Source organism: Orbicella faveolata, unplaced genomic scaffold (assembly GCF_042242905.1).
Source record: "Orbicella faveolata isolate gen_17 unplaced genomic scaffold, um_ofav_v1 contig_47, whole genome shotgun sequence".
NCBI classification, from domain to species: Eukaryota; Metazoa; Cnidaria; class Anthozoa; order Scleractinia; family Merulinidae; genus Orbicella; species Orbicella faveolata.
In genome coordinates, this window is record NW_028301577.1 from 20,976,079 (window position 1) to 21,000,073 (window position 23,995).

The 23,995-nt window shown below is 40.3% G+C and overlaps 5 protein-coding genes across 5 annotated transcripts; 2 read left to right on the forward strand and 3 right to left on the reverse strand.

Moving 5' to 3' along the window:
* Positions 1–480: 480 nt before the first annotated feature.
* LOC149097554 (uncharacterized) lies at positions 481–2,007 on the reverse strand. Its single transcript, XM_089279024.1, has one exon. The coding sequence runs from the start codon at positions 1,706–1,708 to the stop codon at positions 689–691; it is 1,020 nt and encodes a 339-aa protein (XP_089135150.1). The 5' UTR covers positions 1,709–2,007; the 3' UTR covers positions 481–688.
* LOC110067690 (uncharacterized) lies at positions 2,006–3,718 on the forward strand. Its single transcript, XM_089279036.1, has 2 exons — positions 2,006–2,155; positions 2,319–3,718. The coding sequence occupies exon 2, from the start codon at positions 2,323–2,325 to the stop codon at positions 2,707–2,709; it is 387 nt and encodes a 128-aa protein (XP_089135162.1). The 5' UTR covers positions 2,006–2,155; positions 2,319–2,322; the 3' UTR covers positions 2,710–3,718.
* A 3,443-nt stretch (positions 3,719–7,161) lies between these two features.
* LOC110067616 (uncharacterized) lies at positions 7,162–9,461 on the forward strand. Its single transcript, XM_089279031.1, has one exon. The coding sequence runs from the start codon at positions 7,617–7,619 to the stop codon at positions 8,373–8,375; it is 759 nt and encodes a 252-aa protein (XP_089135157.1). The 5' UTR covers positions 7,162–7,616; the 3' UTR covers positions 8,376–9,461.
* LOC110067589 (uncharacterized) lies at positions 8,553–19,164 on the reverse strand. The gene is made up of 7 exons (XM_089279013.1): positions 15,460–19,164; positions 15,124–15,159; positions 14,616–14,704; positions 13,591–13,713; positions 13,044–13,128; positions 12,811–12,957; positions 8,553–10,926 (listed from the first exon to the last, which is right to left on the reverse strand). The coding sequence occupies exons 1-7, from the start codon at positions 18,395–18,397 to the stop codon at positions 10,748–10,750; spliced, it is 3,597 nt and encodes a 1,198-aa protein (XP_089135139.1). The 5' UTR covers positions 18,398–19,164; the 3' UTR covers positions 8,553–10,747.
* A 941-nt stretch (positions 19,165–20,105) lies between these two features.
* LOC149097555 (uncharacterized) lies at positions 20,106–23,398 on the reverse strand. Its single transcript, XM_089279014.1, has one exon. It carries the CDS (start codon positions 23,396–23,398, stop codon positions 20,552–20,554), a length of 2,847 nt encoding a protein of 948 aa, XP_089135140.1. The 3' UTR covers positions 20,106–20,551.
* Between the last annotated feature and the right edge of the window lie 597 nt (positions 23,399–23,995).

Consider the following 23,995-nt stretch of genomic DNA (forward strand, 5'->3'; position numbering starts at 1 on the left):
TTGAGTCGCAGAAGGACAACTCACAGAAGTGGCTTTACCTCTGTTGTTAAAGATCGTTAAACCATTTGGTAGACGCTGTTGTAATTGAAGAAGAGCTACGGAGGTTTAAACCTTCTAAAACGTAAGTGATTTTTAATCAGTTCACTATTTTTCTTTGTCAGATTTAATTTTCGCCACAACGTTCCTTCTGGAAGAAAGATTAGTTTAATAACTCATACTTCGTCTTCGTTTTTAGAATTTACCCGTGGGTACTCCCTATAGTCAGGAGCCCTGCTATAGTATACTTTGTTCTTTAAAAAGGTATCAAAGGGTTACCTTTTCTGTCAAAAGCGGTAAATAAAAGTGTTTGAACCTCAGGACGGGGCCTCCTCGTATAAAATTTTTGTTGAGATCTAAATCGTAAAAACTCTTTTTCCTTGGCCATCGTAGCTTTAGAAGAAACAAAACACAAACCGCGGTGATAAACATGGAACCAAAACGCATGTTAAACAAAGTTAATTTCCTTGACGTTTCGTATGTACAACATACATCTTCAGAAGTGACCGTTAACTAGATTACAATCGAAATTTAAACGCGAAGAGATAGAAAAAGACTGGTATCTAATAATATGTAACAAGACTAATAGTTAATAACAAATAGATGAGTGAAAAAAAAAAAATTACCATAATAATAATAACAATACAAAATGCTAGTAAAGAAAAAGTTTTTCACTGCCAACGTTTTCATTCAAGGCTGGCTTTAAATCACGAATTAACAATGTTTCCTTAATTTTACAATGTATATCTGACCTACCAGTTGCTAAGATATCAAAATTGTCCCATTTAATATTATGACCCGTGGAAGTAACGTGATCCGCAATGGCTGAGGTGTGACCGCTTTTAGCAAGGGCCTTAAAATGTTCAGTTTTTCTATCGTGTAGTCGACGCTTTGTTTTTCCTATATAAAAATCATCACAGTCCCAGCAGCTTGCCTTGTAAACCACCTTAGACATCTGAGAACGGCTGAACCTGTCCTTGTACGGGAAAAAAGATTTGATTCGGCGGGTGTTTCGGAAAATTATTTTAACGTTAAAACAACCATAAAACTTATAGATACAAGATTTAAGTTGCTGGGTAATTACTTTACTTTGGAACCCTAAAAATGGTAAAACAATGAAGATTTCTCTCTTGGGAACTGTAGTGATAGGGTCTTTAGGTTTGTTTTGATGTCTATTCACTACATCGTTCATGTTGTACGTGATGATACAACGGGGATAACCATTGCGTGACAATAGCTTCCTGAGATCATCCAAGGCAGACTGTAATGATGAAGACGATGAACAGATGCGAAGACAACGATAAGTAAGGGTGCGGATGAGGTTTATCTTGTACTTGGGAGGTGTGAAGGAGTCCCATTTCGTGTAAAGGCCAGTGAAAGTTTTCTTACGGTAAATGGATGTTGAGAATGAATTGTTATGGCGTTTGACAAGAACATCAAGGAATGGAAGTTCGTGATCCTGTTCAAATTCAATGGTAAATTTGATGTTGACATGTCGGTCGTTGAGATAAGAGAGAAATTTAACAGCAGCGTCCTTATTGTCAAATAAGGTGAAGGTGTCGTCAACGTATCTGAACCAAATGGTAGGACGAGCACTGTTATTCATCACCCACTTCTCCTCAAAATGACACATAAAAATATTGGCCAAGACAGGACCCAAAGGGGAGCCCATGGCAACACCATCAATTATTATGGTAATATTTTTTTTTTTTTTCACTCATCTGTTTGTTATTAACTATTAGTCTTGTTACATATTATTAGATACCAGTCTTTTTCTTTCTCTTCGCGTTTAAATTTCGATTGTAATCTAGTTAACGGTCACTTCTGAAGATGTATGTTGTACATACGAAACGTCAAGGAAATTAACTTTGTTTAACATGCGTTTTGGTTCCATGTTTATCACCGCGGTTTGTGTTTTGTTTGTTGAGATCTGTTGAGTGCACCCCCCCCCCCCCACCCCATGGGCGTTTTTAGGTACTCGGTGAAAATATTTTGATTGACAGGTCAGGTTTGATTTTCACCAAGCCCACGTGGATCTTCAGAACCTTGCTTCTCGATAGAACGATAATTTCTGTCACCTCCATTTTAAAGCATCTTGTACACGGAACTAAGAGAGACGGTAGGTCAATTACGTGTTAAGAAATCCTCTTCGCTTAATTCTTATGTAAGCTAAAATTTTCCTTTGTACTACTCTGGAAACGCGCGATTGACTGAACAGTGTTCAAATGTACTCTGGTATTAACTCGGTCCTGAAAATTCCCTGTATTTTCTTACTGTTTTAGATCTATGGATAACTCTAGGATATCAGATTATGACTACAATCTTATGTGCACTGAAAACAGAGAGTTCCTCTACGAAAATGAGGGTATACCAGGAATTAATCCAGACTTTGTTTACCTAAAAAGTCAAACAGAAGTGTCAAAGATGGCGAATTCGAAATTTGGTGAAACAAGAATCGTTCCTAACCAGCAGACGCCTACGAAAAAGCGTAAGCGAAATTCCGTCAAAGATAAGCAAAGAACCGAGGCCGAACAGATTGCGTACAAGAAACTGAAAGAATTAATTCCGTCTTTACGAGGAAACAAGCGAATCACGAAGCTGCAGACCATACGAGAGGCATGCTTGTACATCGAAAATTTGCGGAAAACTCTTACGGGAATTCGCAAAGGGTAAGGAAGACTTGGACCAGATGGCAGGCTTACATTTATTATCACTTAGTATGCCTGAGTTGGTTGCCAGTGTTTGTAGAACAAATACGATTATCTGGAAAGAGCTTGCACTGCAATTAGTCGCGTAATCTATTTAGCTTTTAGTCTTAATGTTTACCTCGACCAGCAATCGATGTACAACTACCGTATTGCGCTAAAGTGTATTCAACATTTTCAGTTGGAACAGCAATAGTGTTGAACGAAGAAATACGATTTTAGAAGACTGATTTTCAGTAAATTTTTGAGTTTGATATCTAAGTCGCTGGTATATCAAAGAAAATCCGAAATACTGTATTAAGCTTAAATACTTTGCGCATGTTTTTCAAAACAGCCCTGACTGTTCTTTAATTATAAACCTTATGACGGTATTCATCTACGACCAGATCTTTCAAACATTTAATCTGGCTTGACATTCAGCATGCTTTTGAAAGCGAATTTTTCTGTCTCAAGGATATTAAAGGGACACCGCGGTAAAATTAACAAAATATTGCCAGCGGAAAAGTTTTTGTCCTTTCTTAAAACATAGCATTGGTCATGCGTGAAAGCACATCAGACCACCCCGATCTTGGAAATCAGATTTTGATCTATTTGTTCCTGAAAGAGTTTAAACAGTAGGCCAGAAATAGTGAATTCTTCATTTTAAAAGTAAAGTGTGCAGGATTTCAAATATTTTAAATACTGTTTGTTTGTGTGCGTCACGTGACTGTCATGCTGCTCTCAGATTTGAGTAACGCAATACATTCCTCAAAATATGATATAGGATCTCTCAAGTTGAAGATAGAATTACTCTTATTTTTAAGACGCTTTTTCTTGAATTATCGATGTATTTTGCTGTTCGTGTTTGTGATGATCAGAATTTAGGCCCTGTTTAGAGGGAGGTAGCACTGGCGTAACGCTGCCTGCCTTGTAAACGGGCTCTGCTAGGGACAACTCGCCGACCCGGGAAAACTTTATTTGGGTTACAAGAAACAAAATGTGATTAAAACAAAAATACCGGCAAAACAAAGAAATTATGACTTAACAAACATCGTGTCAATTCGTATTTTGTTTTAGTTTTGCTTTGGATAGGAAAAAATTCGAATAACGGCTTTTGGTGCTTTTGCGAAAAAAATTTTCGAAATAATGTTTGTCGCCAACTGTCGCCAAAATATTCCATTGCAGAATTGTTTATAGTTTTGCCGTCAAATTCATCCCTTACTAAAGAAAAATATCTCTTTGATTTCAGCTCAGCTTAGAAATTGAAATGATTTCAGTGGAAGTGATAAACCACGTAATTCAAGTGAAAATAGGTTTTGGCACCAAATTTTTATCGATTGTGTGTATTATTTACTTGGTTAACCAAACTAAAGGGTGACCGGCTAGAGTTGTCCCGGGCAGTAGGGTAACCCTACCTGAAACACTTTGTAAACGCGGGCTATCTTTGACCCCCGGGCTATCTTTGACCCCCTTGTTAGGGTACCCCTAGTACTAGGGTACCTTACCTGCTTGTAAACGGGGCCTGACAAAAACTTCACATATGGTCCATTGTATTCAATACCTTACCAGGTCGTCATTTAAGCTAATTAGATGAGTTGAAACTAGTACCCCGATAAAAGTTTGGCAGTTCAGTTGCTTTTCCAGAAATGTATGGCCCATTTCCATTTAGAACTTGCCCACTAGCTAAGTAATAAAAATTTACGACAGATATTTAGGCCTTACAACTGCGTCTACGCAAGTAAAGTTGTGATATTATTAAATTTATACGTTGCTGGTTTTAAGAGTTTATTAAATTAAAATCAAAAACACATATTTCGTTGTCTGTAGTAACATAGTGCTCATTTCGCGGTGGAAACGGAATCAACTGAACCATTGACAAAAGCACAAACACAAGCTCAAGAAGACCACTGAAATAATTTCAATAGTTTCGTTTTGTTCTTTCCTTGTGCTTCAATAGGCTTACTTGCAGGCTATTCCGAAGTGAAAACCGGCTAAGTTTCGTCGATTTAACTTACTTCATAAAGCCTTTATAAGCCTTGATGGCCTCTAGCAATGTCCGAGCATGGAAAACACAACCAGAAAACATATACCAGTGTCTTCGGGTTAAAGAAGCTCAGAAACAAATATCGTGCTCGATCATACTCACCGTCAAAAATGAAGATTGGGAGCCTGAAGAGCCACTTGATGTCATGACATGTGACAGAATGATGACGACCTTATGCGCTCACTGACATGGTGAGAAGAGACGATGTGGTGTGAAAAATTGAAAACGAAGCAGGAGGGAACTGCGGGATGCAGTACCTGAAGTAAGCCTGATTCTCAGACGTCCGACTTCGCTCTTGGTGCAATCATTCCTACACTTGTCATGTAAGGCTCCGCTGGCTACTAGCGACTCCGTCATTCGAAGGCTCAAGTGGTGTTGGGGCCAACAAAAATTTCCCGATAATGTCGTCGACGTAATTTCCGATCACATTAGGTGGTGATTGGGACGTTTGGGATCAGGACTGTGCCAAAACAATTACAGCTCTCAGCTGAACACAGCATATCTCCATTTCACACTTTTCCGCCATCTTGATTTCCAAGGAAAACCAATATACAATGCAGCCGTACATGACGTCAGCTCGTGACCTTGAAACCGCATAAAACTTTCCCACGATTTCCTACAAAAATATGACACCCCCGCAAAAATTTGCACTAGCCATCTGACGCAAGTGTGTTCCCGCAGTTTTAAAGATATGTTTCTCTTTATACGTTGCACGAAAATATGTTGTGAAACCGGCAAGCTGTGCACAATCATTTATACTGTCTCATAACATAATTTTTTAGAACGAACAATTTTCCTCCTTAATTTTATTTGGAATGTTTGAGATAACGAGAAACGAGGGTCGTCCACCTTATGCTAAAAAATCGTTTCTGGGGGGAGAATCTTTTCAAAGCGATACTCAGTCCGCAAGGCCACGGAAGTCCACGGAAGCTTTTTGAATTCAAAAAGCCAGAACAATTGATCCCAATCCGCGAAGAAACATATTATTATGCAATGCATCATTTCATTTTACCTCATTATCTTCAATCAGTTAATATTTAGTTTACCGTATTTCCCGTATTACGCAAATTTACTACAAAAACACCCCTTCCAATGTAAAATTCTCTTTGTACCTGATGAAGGCTGGTTTGGCCGGCCGAAATATAGTCACACTTTTAAAAGAAATCATCCTACGTTATATCGGTATCTGTTTTTATATTGTCCTCATTATGCTTCAGTTTTGTTACTATCATGGCTACAGTAACTTAAATTGTGCCACAATATGCTCAGGACTAACAAAGAGAACAAAAACCGTCTTACTGCTTTTGTGATGAGTGAACAAATTTGCCTACGACATTATAAAATTGAATTTTTTTGCGTCACAGTCATTCTAAATATGCCGATGTTTTGTGGACAATCAAATATTTCCATTGCTTCGTGGATTCTCAGAAAAATTCTCACTAGTTTGGTGCCTCGTCCAGATGAACAAAGAGACACTATTTCTTTTATTTCTTCTATTTTTTTTATTTTTTTTTTATTTTTTTTTTTAAACAGACTTCCTCAAAGTCTCTCGGTCCCGGAGCTTCACCTTCTCTTTATGGGTACTAGACTTATAGAGAGAAATTTAATTAAATTGAGGCTAGTAAGACGTCGGGAAACATTTGTTACTTTTAAAATGAGTTAATTTATTGTTAAGGAGACAAGGGGATATCTATTGTTCATAAGCAAAGTTAAGAAATCTTCAATCGAGTTATTCGAGCAACCTGTATGTTGCATTGTCGTCTACTGACCTCCGATTGATCCAAAGACCAAATACCCACTCAATCTCCATTGCACTTATTTGGTGTATTCGGTCATATAGGGATTGGAAGAGGCTAACACATTTTGGCACTTGTCAGCTCAGCAATCGATTCGGCAATTCCTAACTTAAAATATTTCGCAGCTCAAGTGGCAGAAACATTACCAGCTGTTCTTATGGCATAGTGTCAAATATCCAACGCTGAGAATTAGGCAAAGTACATTTCTTTTAATTTTTTGATTGACTTTGGTCGGTTAATTAAAATTTTTTCTTATTTTGAAATGATACATATACTTCTAGTTCAAACTTAATTTAAACTCTTTGATATAGTATGTAATTATACCCTATTTTTAACTAGTCAAGAATTCTTTTTTTTTTTTACGTTGTCTTCACCAAAAGTTTGAATAGATAATTGTGAAGGCCGTCTGCTGTCTATTTTGGCAGCTTTAGCAACAAAGATAGAGAAATACTAGTTTTATATTCTTTCATCTGAACAAACATTAACTCAATAAAATTGACCAAATGGACCTATTGTCTACTGTACAACAGACCAATCAGATCACTGTTTCACTGACATTATTATGAGATATCATGAATTATTCAACTGGCATGCGGGTAAATACCAGTAAGGGCTTGAAGGCGCTATGGAGATATGCTTTCCCATCAGTTATTATCATTTAACAGGAAAAACGAGAATATACATTCACGGAGCTACAAGACGTTCGTGGCTTGTTTAAAAACTCTGGGCTTTTCCCACTCTTTAAAGGCGTAGTCAAGTCATAGAAGGAACCATTTTTTCCACTGATTGCGACGGATTTTTTTTCCTTTTTCTGAAAAAGACCGAGATTATTTTATTTCAACTGGCGCCGATCTCCGACCGAAGGCAACCGCGGCAAACACTTTACATGGGATGGGCCTAGTTCCGCAATGGCAACACGATTATCGTCTTTTAAATTCACCTGTTTCTCTGTGTTAACTCTACTGCTCTGAAAACGCGAGGATGAAGTCCTCGCCCTAACAGATGGCGCCAGCGACATATTGATCATGCAAGATCGCTCCGCAAGAAATATGCAAAATGGCCCACGATCAAGAAAGGAGATATCAATCTATCACACACCAAGCTACGGCGACAAACAATGTCGATTTTTATTCAAGCCACAGAGCGGCGAACAGTGGAGTTAACGGGACTGTTTATCCGCTCCACTCGGCTTACCGCGAAAATTCTGGCGCGTTGGCACCATATTATTACCAAACGGACAGTAGTCACGGTCCACGATTAGGTCTCATACGAGGGTACCACCGTCATATGTACGAACCGATACCCCAGCAGGGACCGTGTTGTGACTGCGCCCCCGATCGCTCAAAAGGAGCGCAATCATCTGAATGTTGTAACTGGGGAGTGGCTTGTGGTTGTGTACTGTTGATAATCGGGGTCATAGCAATTCTGATGGGGTTTATGGTGCCTCAAAAGCCTCAAAAAAGTCGCCACTCCCATGTGTCGCACGAGGAAAGAAAAGAATTGCATCAGATCAATCTTTTCATTGATATTTTTGTCATTTCAGGACTTTCAGTCCTCTCTATCGGAGGTTTGCTCATTTCTGTGGCCCTGTTACTGCCTCTACTCAGGCGAAGGACCGAGCACCGATGCGAAGAACCGATCAAATATTTCGGCAGCGAGGTTTACGTGAAATCCGAACAGCTACCGCTGGCAAAGTCCGGAGCGCCTTCAATAGATCTGGGTTTTCACAAGGATGTTGTTCCAGGCGATGTTGCACTGCGTAAAATTCAACCCGAAAGTGTCAAAAGCGAACCCGTTGATTTAACTGCGGAATAAAATTTTCCCTGACATAAGACTTGAAGGAGAAACAACAATCCATGTATATTTTTTTATTTTATCGATAAAGATTAATTTTGAGGTGGGAAACATAATATACCGCATGATTGGTTATCTTGTTATCAAGAGAGAGTGTACAGAAGGCAGACTGAAAATACAGATTACCATGGTAACATCTAAGTTGACGCACAAGAATTATAATTTTTATTCAAAACCTATCCACAGTTGTTCTACACGTTCTGACATAGGGCTAGTCAGTTATTTTGCGGTAAGACATAATTATTTCGTCCTCGAATATACTTCTAACAACTTATTCAGACGATTCACAGTTGGAGGTCAATTAATCTCGAGTAACAAATTCAAACAAATTTAAATCACTTTGACTAATAGATCGTTTTCACTGTCACGCAATAAAAAAATAAATCGAAAACCATTTTTTGGAAAAAGCTATGAAACTATGATGTTATAGAAGATAACTAAATAAGACACTTCTCCAAGTTTTAGGCCTGTGTGTTTCCCCAAACTTCAGATATTCGTCGAAATGTTTCACAGATATTTACAGAGCCCAGTATGAAAACGCCATGTTGGTGTACCTCCGTGGTACACCAATATGGCGGCCGGAAAATAGTGTAAACATCTGGAACTTCCTTTGGCTATCTAGGCGACTGATTATCAGTACTGATCAAACAAGCATTTACATAAGCACTTTTCCTAATGCTCTAACTTCTAAAAAGGCTCAAAATCATGAGATAAATATGTATTTTTCGACGAACTTCGATCGTAGCCTTGGGTCACGCATCTCCATAACCCTGAAATTCAAAATGCTCTGGATTCCAAACGAAGCACGTTATTGAGCTGTAAAACTGTAAACGGATATAAATATACCGCCTCTTATGCCGGACGAGGATAAAAACTTTGGTGGCTCTTTAGTTTTGGATTTTAGAAAGTGACGACGTCACGTGAAAACGATCTATATGCTCCTATGCTCGAGTTTGGGCACGGAGGCGGGGAGGGGGGGGGGGGGGGGTGGGTGGAGTTAGAGCAAATGTATGTCAGGCCGCTGAATTAAAAAATCATATCCCTCGATTTTCGTTTCTCTTTTCTTTATCTATCGCTTGGGCCTCGGGTGAACTGCTGAACTGAATTGTAACTGCTTTAAAATTCCAGTGCGATACACCCCGGCAAATAAATCTAATTTTTCCTTTGCCAGTGGTCTACCTATCATCGTAAAACTCCACTTAAAATAATACAAACAAACCGACATGCTAAAACATGTTTCAATGCTGTTCTTCTAATTAATTAATTCCTTTTCCTTTTCCCTACTGTAGTTTCATTGTTTAAACTCGTGATAAATCAAAAAAAAGGAACAAATGACAACAAACCCGAACATCGCCTATTGCCGAAAAGAATGCCTTTCGCGTGAACTTAAGCACGCCTGACTGTTCACTGCTAACCATGCATTAGTAGTGAAAATTGCACATAATAGACTACTGAACAATATACAGTAAAAACTACTTATAAGAGCCCGCTTTCCATAATGCAGTTTTCAACCGAGTATCTTGAAACCAAAATTAAAGAATTCGCTCTGGCCAATCACAAAGCATACAGACAATCCAATGAACCAATCAAGCCACGAAGCAAACACGTTCGCTGACGCGAAGCGCGGGAAAACGTTTGCGTGCGAGTAATAATTGGTTTTGGTTTTACTTTTGATTGCATGACGATGTGGCACGAGTTTTTTTTTAAGCCATTCGCTTAGCGTTGTAATGCAAACCAAAGCAAATGCAATTAATCTCGACATTCTAGTGAAAGCTGCTCTGTATGAATCTGGTAATAAACGCATCAGTCTGGTTACCTGACTCGTCACCAGTCGTCTTTATACACGTGGCACAAAGGTGAGCAAGGGGTGATGATCTCATCCTGCGCTCCCAACTCGCCCCGTTCCGCACGCGCTGTATGAGATTTCAAAAAGACGACTGGGGACGAGTCAGTCTGGCCACAGAAAACGTATCTCCTCGGACTAAAAACAACAGCAGCAGCTGTAGCGTAGATTGAGATAAGATTAAAACCTGATCTTTATGTAAACTGTACGTATAATTTAAAATGTTCCAATTTGGCAAACGTTATTTGAACTTGATAACCGTGCATTTGTTTTGGTGGTCGAGAGTAAAGAGTAAAGAGTAAAGTACTCATTATAAAACGTTAATTAAGGCTAAGGTTTATTCGTCACCACCCAAAAATCCCACAAAAAAATTAAATGAAAACGCAGAAACTAAACACCAGGATTTCACGGTGTATATCTGCTCTTGAAGTTTCATGCGATCACTGAGTGCATTTTTAAGTGCCAGTTATTCAACTTCGCGATGAATTTCTTAACTCTCCTCACCAGGCTCTTCAGCTGCGCTTCTAAGCCAGCGGAAGAATTCAGCACTGGCGACTATGGCCACGCCCTTGCCTCGTTCCTCTTCAACACTGCTTTCCCAGGTGTTGAATGATTCCTCTGTGATGATCTCCTCGTCATACAAACTGTCAAAATACGTCTTGATGAAACCTGGATGAGTTAAAAAAAAAAAAAATTCGATTAAACGAAAAAAAGATACCAGCCTCCCAAGAAACAGAATACGTATACAACGTTTCGTTAGAAGTTTCGTGCACCAAACACAGATCGCTAAAGCGGGGCTGGGTGGGTCGCCGAGCCGTGATATGGTACATCCGAAGGGCCTCAAAATGCCGTCTACTTTCTGGGCGCGTCACGCAATCCTCCTCCCCCAAAGATTGCGTGACGAGCCTATTGAGCGTCTGCGTAAGAGGCTTTCTACTTTCGAAAGTGCGGCTTATAAAATATCGCTGCACCAATGATAGAGAGAGGGAGCCATGGGTATAATTTGCCATTTCCAACATGCATCAAATAATATATAGATTTAGGCCAGCCTAAAAGCGTAGCTCCTGGGCCGGGTTGTTCAGAGCCAAATTAAGTTATAAAAACTCTTTTTCCTTGGCCATCGTAGCTTTAGAAGAAGCAAAACACAAACTGCGGTGATAAACTAGTTAACGGTCACTTCTGAAGATGTATGTTGTACATACGAAACGTCAAGGAAATTAACTTTGTTTAACATGCGTTTTGGTTCCATGTTTATCACCGCGGTTTGTGTTTTGTTTCTTCCAAATTAAGTTAACCCAGGAAAAAATGGAATTTTGATTTGAGTTTCGTAACTGCGTTGAGGTTTTGTGCATATTGCTTGGCCTTCTGTTTTGAGTTTTAATAATCACTATATACACAAAACAAAGCAGCAAAAAACATTTGCATAGAAGAAAAAGTTATAATTCGGTTAACTTTTAATCCTGGGTTAGCTTTAACCGGCTTCCGAACAATCCTGCCCTGTTTTCAACAAGTTAACCTGGGATGAGCCCGCGATCTATTCGAAAACCAGAACTTGGTCAGCGGTCAACTTTAAAAAAACACGCAACCTCGATGAGCTGTATACTTGAGCTCGCGATGTGGTCACGTGATACTGGTCAGCGGATACCTTGTTTTGACAGGTGTCAATTGATCATAACTTGGATGTCCAATATCAAAGAAGTACACGGTAAACCAAGGCTGCATATCTCTGTCAAACTATTATTTGAAGTATGGCCGCCATGTTGCGCGACTCCGTCGCCGTCGCCGTCGTGCGTACGCGCCCACGAGCAATACCGCTAGCCATGATAACCATGAGAAAATCAACTCGTGGGTTTCCTTTTCTTTCCTATACGAGTATGGGGATCCGCTTGGGCTCCGCTAAAAAGAATCCAATAGTGTTCTGCGATTGCTGCTTAAAAGACGTGGCAAAAAATAGATTTCAAGAGTTGAGTTAGCTCTGCTTCAAGATCGATCTTGTAACAGCAAACACAAAGCCAGTACCATAAGAGACTTCTTTCAGAAGAAACTTTATTAATTGTTTGCCATCACCTGTATTTCAGCCGTCCCCTCCAGTCTTTCATTTCCCGAGAGAGAGGCCAACCAGAGGCGAGGAGACAACTTAAATTCAGAATTTTATCACTTTCTATATTTTGTTTCAAAATGAGAAATCAGATTGCTAGACCTTTCTAATGATTTGAAAGTAAAAGCTTCACAGAAAAGTTCAACTCACACACACCGAGTCACCTTACTGGACCTTGCCCCAAAATCCATGAAATATTTCGTTTCCAGATTCTCTAAGGTCCTGCTTCTCAGAACATCGTAGCGGAAGTTACTGGAGGTTAAACTAGAATTCGCGAATGTGGCCTGCATAAAGCTCGATACACTTAGTTTTTGCTCGCACGGAAATTTGTAGAGGAGTAATTCAGTGCGCAGCTTATTCTCGAGCTGTTATCTCGATTAAATCACGCAGCAAATTAAAATAGACTGTTAAACGGGACAAGATCGTAGATAAGCAACAAGTTTATACATTTGTACCTGGTGGGTAGTCCAGCTGGACAAAGAGTGCCTGTACCGCAAAAAGAGCTTGGAGCTCTAGATTGGTATCGTCGTCAATATACTTTCGGAGGAGATTTCTTCTGCTCTTCAAGCGACCAAGATTGCATTTACAATGGCCTCCGTCTTCTTTTGGAGATAACAAAGGAAAACAAATAAGTAAGAGAATGTTTTCACTAAGCAGAACAGCCAAACCCGCAACCGTGGTAACTTACCTCTATCCATTGCGTCTTCACAGACAATCGTTACCAGAGCTCTAATGAACGGAATCTTTCTGGTATCCGCTGGATTAAGATTTTCCTAGCGAAAAGGAAATAAGTCAGCCACATTGACTTTTATCACCATAAAATGCACATATCTTTGCACGGCATTAGGGAAGAGTTGATATGAGTTGATTGGCCTGCTTAGGATGGTGCTAGCTGATGACGATACTCCAACATAACCTGCTACTGATATACCTTTTACTAACCTCGTCTTCTCGGTCCATACTGTAAGTTACGGTCCGAGGTTTTTTCCCGATTTAAGGCCCAAGCGCGAAGCGCGCGCACCTTAAATCGAACGGGTAGCCATCGTGATATCTTGCCATTAATCCAGAAGCTTATTTTGCCCGGCATTATATCGAGAAAATACAGTGATACAATATTTACAGCTCTACCTTAGAGACCCGGTGTTAATAAGAAATCAGACGACGTTTTCATGCAATCGAGAAACAACAATGATACGACATTTCTCACTTATACTTTTTTGATGCAACACACTTACATTGATCCATTCGAATACTTCTTCGTCTGGAGCTTTCTTCTCCAATAGAAGAGTCCTAAGTTCTTCCTGAATTCCATCAAAGTTTCGACTGGACGAAGCAGTGATCTGTGATGCCGAATTGCCCTGCTTAAGGCAAAATTCAATATTGATATTCTACAAACAGATAAAGATATTAATGCAAAGAGCCAGATAGGAGCCCAACGGTGGACAGACATATTGACTACTAACTGTCCAATCACTGAGGAAGGCGCCTATTAAGGGCAAACATGTTTCATTTGACAGCAATTGCTTAATTAACCATTGCGTTGCCTTCTTTCGAAGGAGTTGAGATAAAAATATAATCGAACAAAGCCTTAAAATAAAGCAGAATTAAAACACCTCTATGCAGGTTACAAACAACAGATTTGTAACAAAACATTTGCTCAAGTTTTTCAAAACGTTATTTATGAATCGCTGCGGGGAAAATGGTGACGAGAAGCAGGGGAGTGTCATATCAGTAAATAACATGCGCATATGCATTTGTGCGCTTAGCGAGCTGTTTGACAATAACAAATAACGTTAGAGCAAAGGTTGACCAAGTAGAAATTTGCTCCATTGCAAGGGGGTCGCGATCACAGTATGTTTCAACACGTTCGAACACCGTGTCAGCTCAAACCGTAAGTCACCCAGACTCTTTATAAGTACGGAGAGAAATAAAACCTACTTCACCTTTTTCGCCCCAAATTTGATCTGTTTGTTCCTAATCGTTTAAGGTGTCTCAGAGAAATTTGAACAAGTTTTTAGTGTACATTGTTGATAACATACTTTACAGTACTTGATCGCAAGGAGTCATCGACAAACAAACCCCGCGCAGCATGTTCTTTTTTTTCTCCAGTACCTTTCCGTTGTTACTAGCGCTAGATTTTGGATTAAAATAAGAAGCTTTGTAACGGCTTATTTAATCAAGTCTCATTTCTCATATAATATTGATTATCGGGATGACATACAGCCTCGCGTTTGATATGATAAACAAATTAACATATTACAGTTGCTTTTCTCTGTCCTCTGCCCACAGCTGTCCAGGAGTCATCACCCTGTGGAACATTGCGCCGACTGTCTTGACTGTAAACATTTCCTAAAGAACAATGAAATTGTTAGGCTTTCTCCAAGTCCGTTTTCTCTCTTTGATGCTCGGGTGGAAAACGGTTGAGACAAGTTTGATATCCGTCAGATTAATAGGATTAGTTATGGCGGCAACAGCCTCTAAATACATGGGAAATTTTTCGAAATTTCCGATTACTATACGGGCGGGATATTCCAACCACCGGCAAACCTGTGCAAAAGACAGATTCTCCCCGTGGTGAGAGGTGGTACTGGAAGAATTCATTTTGTGGAGATTGTTAGGGCTTTATCCAGAGGCCCCTAAATGGACACAAAGTAAACAGTGGAATTAAATTTTAACTAGACAGGAAATAGCTGCCAAAAATTAAATTTACATCTATGATCTATTTCTATATCTAACGCTGAAGTGGTTCTTGATTACTTGTCACTGACCTCTGCTGGATCGACCATCTGGACCACGCAAATTCCCTGAAAATAAGAACAAGAACATGACTGCATATAGGAATCACAATAACATCAATGTACCTCGGTCTCAGGCACAATTATTTTGCAACAATCAGACAAAGAAATAAACTTACGGGAGTCCACCGTTAACGCTGCTACGATATCCTTTCAAATTGCAATCCCTCGAAACGCGAGGAATTTCAAACTTTTCAAACTTAAGGGAAGATAGACAAACCGTCTTTTAAAGAATACCTTCCCACTAGGCAAACCATTGCATTGCACCAAGAGGAACACTGATTTAAAGCTCTGGAAACTGTCACTTACTTGGAAATTCTCTCCCCGGGAACGACTGTGGATGATGAATCTTGTCTCTATTGCCCATCTCATCTATTGGTTGCTTTAGAATTTTGCCCATCGAAAGTCCCTCATGATCAATTGGTTCAGTCGTCAGACGGTGTACTTCGGTTTGGAGTTTAGAGTTTGGATGACGATTTAGAATTTTCAGTAAGTCGGAGCCATGTTTTTCTACAGCCGTCTGTCCGAGTCTGTAAACCATTTGAAGTCCTCCTTTCACCGCCTCCTCCATTTGGTCTTTCTTTCCTTCTTTTTCATACAAAAGAGCTTGTTGAATCTTCACCATGATTTTCCACTTGTGATCCTTATCTAGTTCTATCTCGGCAACGCGCTCTGCCTTTTCGAGTAGATTTCTTGCTTCTTCAAAGTTACCTTTCTTCTTGTGGCAAGCTCCGTAGTTTTTTAGAGTCAGAATACTCTCTTTATGACCATCCATCCCCAATTTTTCCATCATTTCTAGAGCCTTTTGGTAATACGATAGTGCTCTATCCAGTTCAGTCTTGTTTCCAGAGAAGAAAAGTAAGTCGGCAAAGTCTTTTAGGCACTGTGCAGTCATGAAATGTTCACCAAGACACTTATTGAAAAGCTGCCATGCTTGCTTGATCTTTTGGTCAGCCTCAATCTTTTCCTTGCGACGTTTATCGTGTCGTCCAGCAAATAGCAATGTTGCTGCTCTTTCAGGATGTTCAGGGAGTTTTTCTTTGCAGATCTGCAGTGATTTCAGGTAAACTTTTTTAGGTTCATCTGGTACTTTGCTTTCTGAAAGAAATCGGGCATAGCTATGAAGATAAATGACTTCTGATAACGGTTTTGTCGCAAAATCAGTACCGTTTTCTTCATAGAGCTTTCTGGCTTTCTCCATATAGGCATTGTACTTTGCTGTGTCGCCTACTTCTCTAACTTCATGCCCAAGAAGGCACAAAAGTTCCACTCTGTGCACTGGTTGAGTTTCCGAGACAAACGTTTCCAACAACCTTTCTAGGATGGAAATGTAAAATCTCGGAAGAACACACATTTCTAAATACATGCACTTTTGGGGAAAATCATCGAGAAAAGTTTTACAGGATTCCACGATATCGCCATCCTTCTTTTCCCTTCCTTGAGCGTAGATTTGAAGAAAATACTCGAAATTGTGCCTGTCCGCGTTAAATGCCTCAACTGACTCTCTGCAAGTGTTCTTACTCCAGTACCTATTGGCATTTTCAGCCAGGCGAGACATAAAGTGAGCACACGCCAATTTGTCCCCCGCAGCAACAAGATGGGGATACTCAGCATCACCAAGCTTCTTTGCTAAAGCTTGAATAAGCGGATGCATCTGATACATTCGGGGGCTTGGTTGCTCGAGAAGTGATCTGTTTTTCAGGGAGCGAAGGATGGATCCAGGCAGAGTTCCAGGAATCGAGCATGCTTCCAAAACAGCCTCCGCAGCATCTGATTTAAATGAACCCGGCAACAGAGACAGAAGAACGAAGGCTTCTTTATGTTCAGCTTGAGTCAGAAGGTCAAATGAGGTCTTGATTGCATTTTCTACTGATGTTTCATCGTCTTTCAGAACAGTCAAAGGCTGCTCCTCCAGGTGCTTTATTAGCTTTTCTTCCGTGAAGTCGGAGAGCAGTGATCCAACAATGCAAAGCGCCAATGGAATCCCGCCACATAGCTCAACTAATCTTTCTGTCTTGCAAAGCTTATTTCGCATATCATGATCGTAGATTCGAGAGACAAGAATACGTTTCGCCTCATCGGCTAAAACCGGGTTTAGTCTTACTTCCCTCAACTGCAAATTGGGATCTTTAAATGTTTTTCTTGTAGTTATGACAAATGTCACCTTTTGCTTCGACAACATTCTTACCGCGCGTAAGATGTTTAGGAACAAACCTCGATCTTTCGACTCAAGGACACCATCTGCATTGTCGAGGACAAACGTAACTTGCGTTTGGATCTGTTTGCTCCAGCCTTTGAGCCACTGCTCCGAATTCTCTGGCGCTTTTGTGTGGATTGTACCGCATGAATGGATCATTTCTGTGGCTACTTCATTGAAGGATCTCTGTGTCAGTAGACTGCAAAACAAGACAGTCCTCTCGTTTTCTGGTTTGGCTAGCTCATGAGCCACTTCGTTAGCCACAGTTGTCTTTCCAAATCCCGGCCCTCCGGTTATCAGGACAACAGGCACTGTGCCAGTTTGTACAATTTCTTTGACTTCCTTTATTTCTTTCTCACGACCAAACATAAGTTTCTCTGGTACTTTGTCTGGAAGAAAGCTGCAAAGGTTAGAAGTAGCGTCGTCTGACTCGTCATGTTGTTCCACTCTCCTCCACTGTTCGACTTGCTCCGCCACCGCTCGTCGAGTGTCGTGATCGATGGGATCGTCCTTCAGGTCCTGTATTTTCTTTCGGTAGACACTAGCTTCAAGTGACTCTAAAGACGTGGATATCTTGCTCCACTTGTCTTCGAATTCGCCATTAGGAATACCGGTGGAAACACTGTGACACAGCTCATTCCTGAAGCATTTGATTCGGACGATGTTTGCTTCACGACTGGTATCACCATCCGCAGGCATTTTGTGCCATCCAGTTGGGGGCGCCGTTAGATGACAGATTTCACGAAGCAATAAATGCAACAGCGTTATGTCGAACGTTTTCGAGTCTGGTGGATCACCTGAAGTTGGAAATAGCTTTGCCCACTGGTCATCGAATATTGCACGTCTGAATTTCAGACTTTGAAGCTTGCGAAAATTGTTGTTTAATACGTGCTGTAATGTCGCAAGTGGATGAACAGAATGTAAAACCTTTCTAAGAACATGTGTTCCTACATCAACCAGTAATCGTGCCAGTTTTGCACCATTCGTCTTTTCCTCCGATACAGCATACACCGATGATCCAGCAGAAGAAGCTGCGGCGGCAGCTGCCATGTTTGTTACTCGAAATAATATACTGTCAAAGCACCTCTTCCGATAAATGTCGTTTTCAAAATGATTTCCAAGCTCTAAGTTCGAATTAAGCCTTACATGACTTACATGGCTGCAGCCTGGACCACTAAGTCCATTTCGAAGTGTATCAGATGTGTTAGATCCGTTCGGTTCGTTTCTAGTAAAACGTGTTAAAATATCAAGAAACTACTTGATGATAAAGCACTTTCAGTTTCCGAGAAAGACGACAGTTGGTTTCAGCTCGTTTGTCAATCAATTAGCATATGCCTCTCTTATTTAAGACAGGGGTCAATGCTTCCACCAATAGAACACCACTGAGCTCTTGTGCATGGCCATGGTTACCGACTACAGACAATGATTGAAAACTGTAAACTGCTAGCGAAATTTGTTTTCCGCCTGTTTCGATTTCGCTATAAATGCTTTCATTTTTACCCAAATGTCTGACTTCTTTGAACAAATATTTTGCCATAAGATTCCATCAATGCGTTGGTAGAAGGGGCAAACCAGGTCGTCCAAAGCTGTTAGGAAATAACTTGATGGTAATGAACTTTCAGTTTCCGAGAAAGAGAGATGTTTTCAACTCGCGAGTCAAATTAGCATAAGCCTGTTATTTTAGACAGTGGTCAATGCTTCCACCAATAGACGACAACTAAGCTCTATCTCGTGCATGGCCATGGTTACTGACTACAGCCAATGACGCAAAACTGTATACTGTTAGTGACATTGCATCATTTCGCCATAATGCTTTCATTTCACGGCCGTAGCCAGATTAAAATTCTTCCCTAGGCAATATCAGGAAAAATACTCTTGTATATTGATTTTTTTTTTTCAATGCATAGCCTCTTACAAGAACTTGAAATAAATAAACAAAATTCTGGTATGCCTATGGCACTACAATATTGAGCTCACTTAAAAGTTCATTTTCTCGGATAGCAAGCAATGACGCGATTCTAGCCGAACGTTCAACGATAGAATAAAAATACGTCCGCCGCTGTCTCTAACGCGAACGCTAGGGGTTCTGTTATTTCATTGGCTGGCGGCTTTTGGTGGTGGCATTTCTCTCTGAGAAGGCGTGATATGTTTAAATCTTTAGCGGGTGAAAACTCGCACTCGCTTTTTAAAAGAATCCCTCCTCTTTAAATGAATTAAAGGGGTATGTAAGATAGATGAATTCCCGGAAACTTTGAACAGAACATTCATGATCACTGATAGATAAGGAACAAAAGCGGCCCGTAACGCAACACCTTTTGTGAATGTTTTGATACTAGAACTTGACAGATCTATAAAAATATAACCAAAATAAATACAAGAAAATGCTGACAACATTTGAGCGATTGATGCTTTGTCATTAACACTGCACAGTTATTTTGCATCAACGATCGTATTTCATTCCCCAATAGTTCGACGCAACGCTTCACTCTGTCATTTTGGCATTTACGCGCTTCCGCCGCCTTACGAAATTAAAGACTAAAATGTAGCATAATTTAAACAAATTCTACGTTTCATAACCTTTCTACTAATACATAGTTTGTGGGTATTTCTTTGAAAAGAGCGCGTGTAGGAATTTTTGTTTGAAGGACACCCACGAACTACTTAGTCTCCTTCGCGGCCATTATTAGGGTGGTCACGCAAGCGCTGCGTGACGACCCTAATAACGACAGCGGTTATATTTCCATCAGAAACGGACATCTTACACTAGCTCTACATTTTAATTTTCAGAGACGCTATACAACTAAAGTACTTTTCCGAGAAAAATATCTTCGTCAATCGTAACGCGAACAAAATTAGTATTAGCATACCACTGCATAGGTGAGGATCAGTGTCTTTTCGTATTTTCCCTCGCCGCAGATAAAGTAAGTTTATAGCTCAAGTTATAACGACTTTGTTTTTTTTTCTAAAATAAAACAGAAATTAGCGAACCTATGTAAAAGATAGGTCTTCGTTCATTTCTTTCGCCAATGTAATTATTGTGAAAGTCAGCCCAACGTGTAGTAATAACAGTGCCGACAAAACGGTTCTTATATATGGCAAACATGTGATATAACTCATCCTAAAGAGGATAAGCTACTTTTAAAAAGTCAGTTTGACAGTTTACATCTGAAGTAATTATCCTATCCTCATTTATTTCTGCTCGAGTTACAGAGGGCACATGTGCCTTTCAACAAGGGATTTTTCTTTTGGAAACAACTTTGGATAGCGATTTAGAGTTTTCCGTATCAGATGTTTGTTGCCAAGTTGTTCTACAGTCTGTCGGAGTTTGTAACACATTTGAAGTCCTTCTTTCATCGCCACCTCCATTTGGTCTTCCTTTCCTTCTTCTTCATGCAAGAGAGCTTGTTCAGTTTTTACCATGACTTTCCACATGTGATCCTCATCTAGTTTTCGCTCGGCAACGCGTTCCGCCTTTTCGAGTAGATTTCTTGCTTCTTCAAAGTTACCTTTCTTCTTGTGGCAAGCTCCGTAGTTTTTTAGAGTCAGAATACTCTCTTTATGACCATCCATCCCCAATTTTTTCATCATTTCTAGAGCCTTTTGGTAATACGATAGTGCGCTATCCAGTTCAGTCTTGTTTCCAGAAAAGAAAAGTAAGTCGGCAAAGTCTTTTAGGCACTGTGCAGTCATAAAATGTTCACCAAGACACTTACTGAAAAGCTGCCATGCTTGCTTGATCTTTTGGTCAGCCTCAATCTTTTCCTTGCGACGTTTATCGTGTCGTCCAGCAAATAGCAATGTTGCTGCTCTTTCAGGATGTTCAGGGAGTTTTTCTTTGCAGATCTGCAGTGATTTCAAGTAAACGTTTTTAGGTTCATCTGGTACTTTGCTTTCTGAAAGAAATCGGGCATGGCTATGAAGATAAATGACTTCTGATAACGGTTTTGTCTCAAAATCAGTACCGTTTTCTTCATAGAGCTTTCTGGCTTTCTCCATATAGGCATTGTACTTTGCTGTGTCGCCTACTTCTCTAACTTCATGCCCAAGAAGGCACAAAAGTTCCACTCTGTGCACTGGTTGAGTTTCCGAGTCAAACGTTTCCAACAACCTTTCTAGGATGGAAATGTAAAATCTCGGAAGAACACACATTTCTAAATACATGCACCTTTGAGGAAAATCATCGAGAAGAGTTTTACAGGATTCCACGATATCGCCAGCTTTCTTTTCCCTTCTTTGAGCGTAGATTTGAAGAAAATACTCGAAATTGTGCCTGTCCGCGTTAAATGCCTCAACTGACTCTCTGCAAGTGTTCTTACTCCAGTACCTATTGGCATTTTCAGCCAGGCGAGACATAAAGTGAGCACACGCCAATTTGTCCACCGCAGTAACAAGATGGGGATACTCAGCATCACCAAGCTTCTTTGCTAAAGCTTGAATAAGCGGATGCATCTGATACATTCGGGGGCTTGGTTGCTCGAGAAGTGATCTGTTTTTCAGGGAGCGAAGGATGGAACCAGGCAGAGTTCCAGGAATCGAGCATGCTTCCATAACAGCCTCAGCGGCATCTGATGTAAATGAAACCGGGAGCAGAGACAGAAGAACGAAGGCTTCTTTATGTTCAGCTTGAGTCAGAAGGTCAAATGAGGTCTTGATTGCATTTTCTACTGATGTTTCATCGTCTTTCAGAACAGTCAAAGGCTGCTCCTCCAGGTGCTTTATTAGCTTTTCTTCCGTGAAGTCGGAGAGCAGTGATCCAACAATGCAAAGCGCCAATGGAATCCCGCCACATAGCTCAACTAATCTTTCTGTCTTGCAAAGCTTATTTCGCATATCATTATCGTAGATTTGAGAGACAAGAATATGTTTCGCCTCATCGGCTAAAACCGGGTTTAGTCTTACTTCCCTCAACTGCAAATTGGGATCTTTAAATGTTTTTCTTGTAGTTGTGACAAATGTCACCTTTTGCTTCGACAATATTCTTACCGCGTGTAAGATGTTTAGGAACAAACCTCGATCTTTCGACTCAAGGACACCATCTGCATTGTCGAGGACAAACGTAACTTGCGTTTGGATCTGCTTGCTCCAGTCTTTGAGCCACTGCTCCGGATTCTCTGGCGCTTTTGTGTGGATTGTACCGCATGAATGGATCATTTCTGTGGCTACTTCATTGAAGGATCTCTGTGTCAGTAGACTGCAAAACAAGACAGTCCTCTCGTTTTCTGGTTTGGCTAGCTCATGAGCCACTTCGTTAGCCACAGTTGTCTTTCCAAATCCCGGTCCTCCGGTTATCAGAACAACAGGCACTGTGCCAGTTTGTACAATTTCTTTGACTTCCTTTATTTCTTTCTCACGACCAAACATAAGTTTCTCTGGTACTTTGTCTGGAAGAAAGCTGCAAAAGTTAGAAGTAGCGTCGTCTGACTCGTCATGTTGTTCCACTCTCCTCCACTGTTCGACTTGCTCCGCCACCGCTCGTCGAGTGTCGTGATCTATAGGATCGGTCTTCAGGTCCTGTATTTTCTTTCGGTAGACACTAGTTTCAAGTGACTCTAAAGACGTGGATATCTTGCTCCACTTGTCTTCGAATTCGCCATTAGAAATACCGGTGGAAACACTGTGACACAGCTCATTTCTGAAGCATTTGATTCGGACGATGTTTGTTTCACGACTGACATCACCATCCGCCGGCATTTTGTGCCATCCTGTTGTGGGCGCCGTTAGATGACAGATTTCACGAAGCAATAAATGCAACAATATTATGTCGAACGTTTTCGAGTCTGGTGGGTCACCTGAAGTAGGAAATAACTTTTCCCACTGGTCATCAAATATTACATGCCTGGATTTCAGACTTTGAAGCTTGGGAAGATTGTTGTTTAATACGTGGTGTAATGTCGCAGGTGGATGAACAGAATGTAAAACCTTTCTAAGAACATGTGTTCCTCCGTCAACCAGTAATCGTGCCAGTCTTGTTCCATTTGTCTTTTCTTCCGATACAGCATACACAGATGATCCAGATGCGCCAGCAGAAGAAGCTGCATCGGCAGCTGCCATGTTCTTTATTGCTCTTAAGCTATAAAACCCTTAAAGGTTCTTTGAAATTGTGTGCTGTCTAGATGATTTTTTCCACAAATAGGACGTTTTTAAAGTCGTTATATGCAAACTGAAATTAACTCGTAGGGTCAGAACACATCTTCAATTCAAACTGTGTTCGATTCAGGCAAACGTTTTTATCTTCGTCAACCACCTGCACTAAATTGAAGGATTTTAAAGTACTTTGAACTTTCCAAGAAACCAGGATGTTATCTTTGTCAAACACCTGCACCAACTTGAAGGTTTTGAACTAGTACTTTGAACTTCCCAAGAAACCAGGATGTTTTCCTTAAATTCACAATTAATGAATGCTTCAGGCAACCGTTGGCTATTTTGATTGTTTGCCAAACAGTTAGCGAGACACAAATATTAATGTGTCTAGTTAGGCATTGTCCCCAGCGCTAAATTTGACCTCTATTTTTTTCGCGGCATCAATCATTTTAGCCTTACCTTTTGGTTTTATAGTTTCTTCTATTCTTAGTTAATTGTAAGATAGGAAATGAAATAAACATGCTGAATGGTGTGCCCAGCATCAACCTGTTATTTTCCTAGGGATTT

Coding starts and splice junctions, on each gene's coding strand:
- LOC149097554 (XM_089279024.1), bottom strand. CDS start 1,708: ATGGGCTCCCCTTTGGGTCCTGTCTTGGCCAATATTTTTATGTGTCAT.
- LOC110067690 (XM_089279036.1), top strand. CDS start 2,323: ATGGATAACTCTAGGATATCAGATTATGACTACAATCTTATGTGCACT.
- LOC110067616 (XM_089279031.1), top strand. CDS start 7,617: ATGGCCCACGATCAAGAAAGGAGATATCAATCTATCACACACCAAGCT.
- LOC110067589 (XM_089279013.1), bottom strand. CDS start 18,397: ATGGCAGCTGCCGCCGCAGCTTCTTCTGCTGGATCATCGGTGTATGCT. Junction 15,160..15,459: donor CCCGGGGAGAGAATTTCCAA/GTAAGTGACAGT, acceptor TCTTATTTTCAG/GGAATTTGCGTGGTCCAGAT. Junction 13,129..13,590: donor AAGTATTCGAATGGATCAAT/GTAAGTGTGTTG, acceptor CCTTTTCGCTAG/GAAAATCTTAATCCAGCGGA.
- LOC149097555 (XM_089279014.1), bottom strand. CDS start 23,398: ATGGCAGCTGCCGATGCAGCTTCTTCTGCTGGCGCATCTGGATCATCT.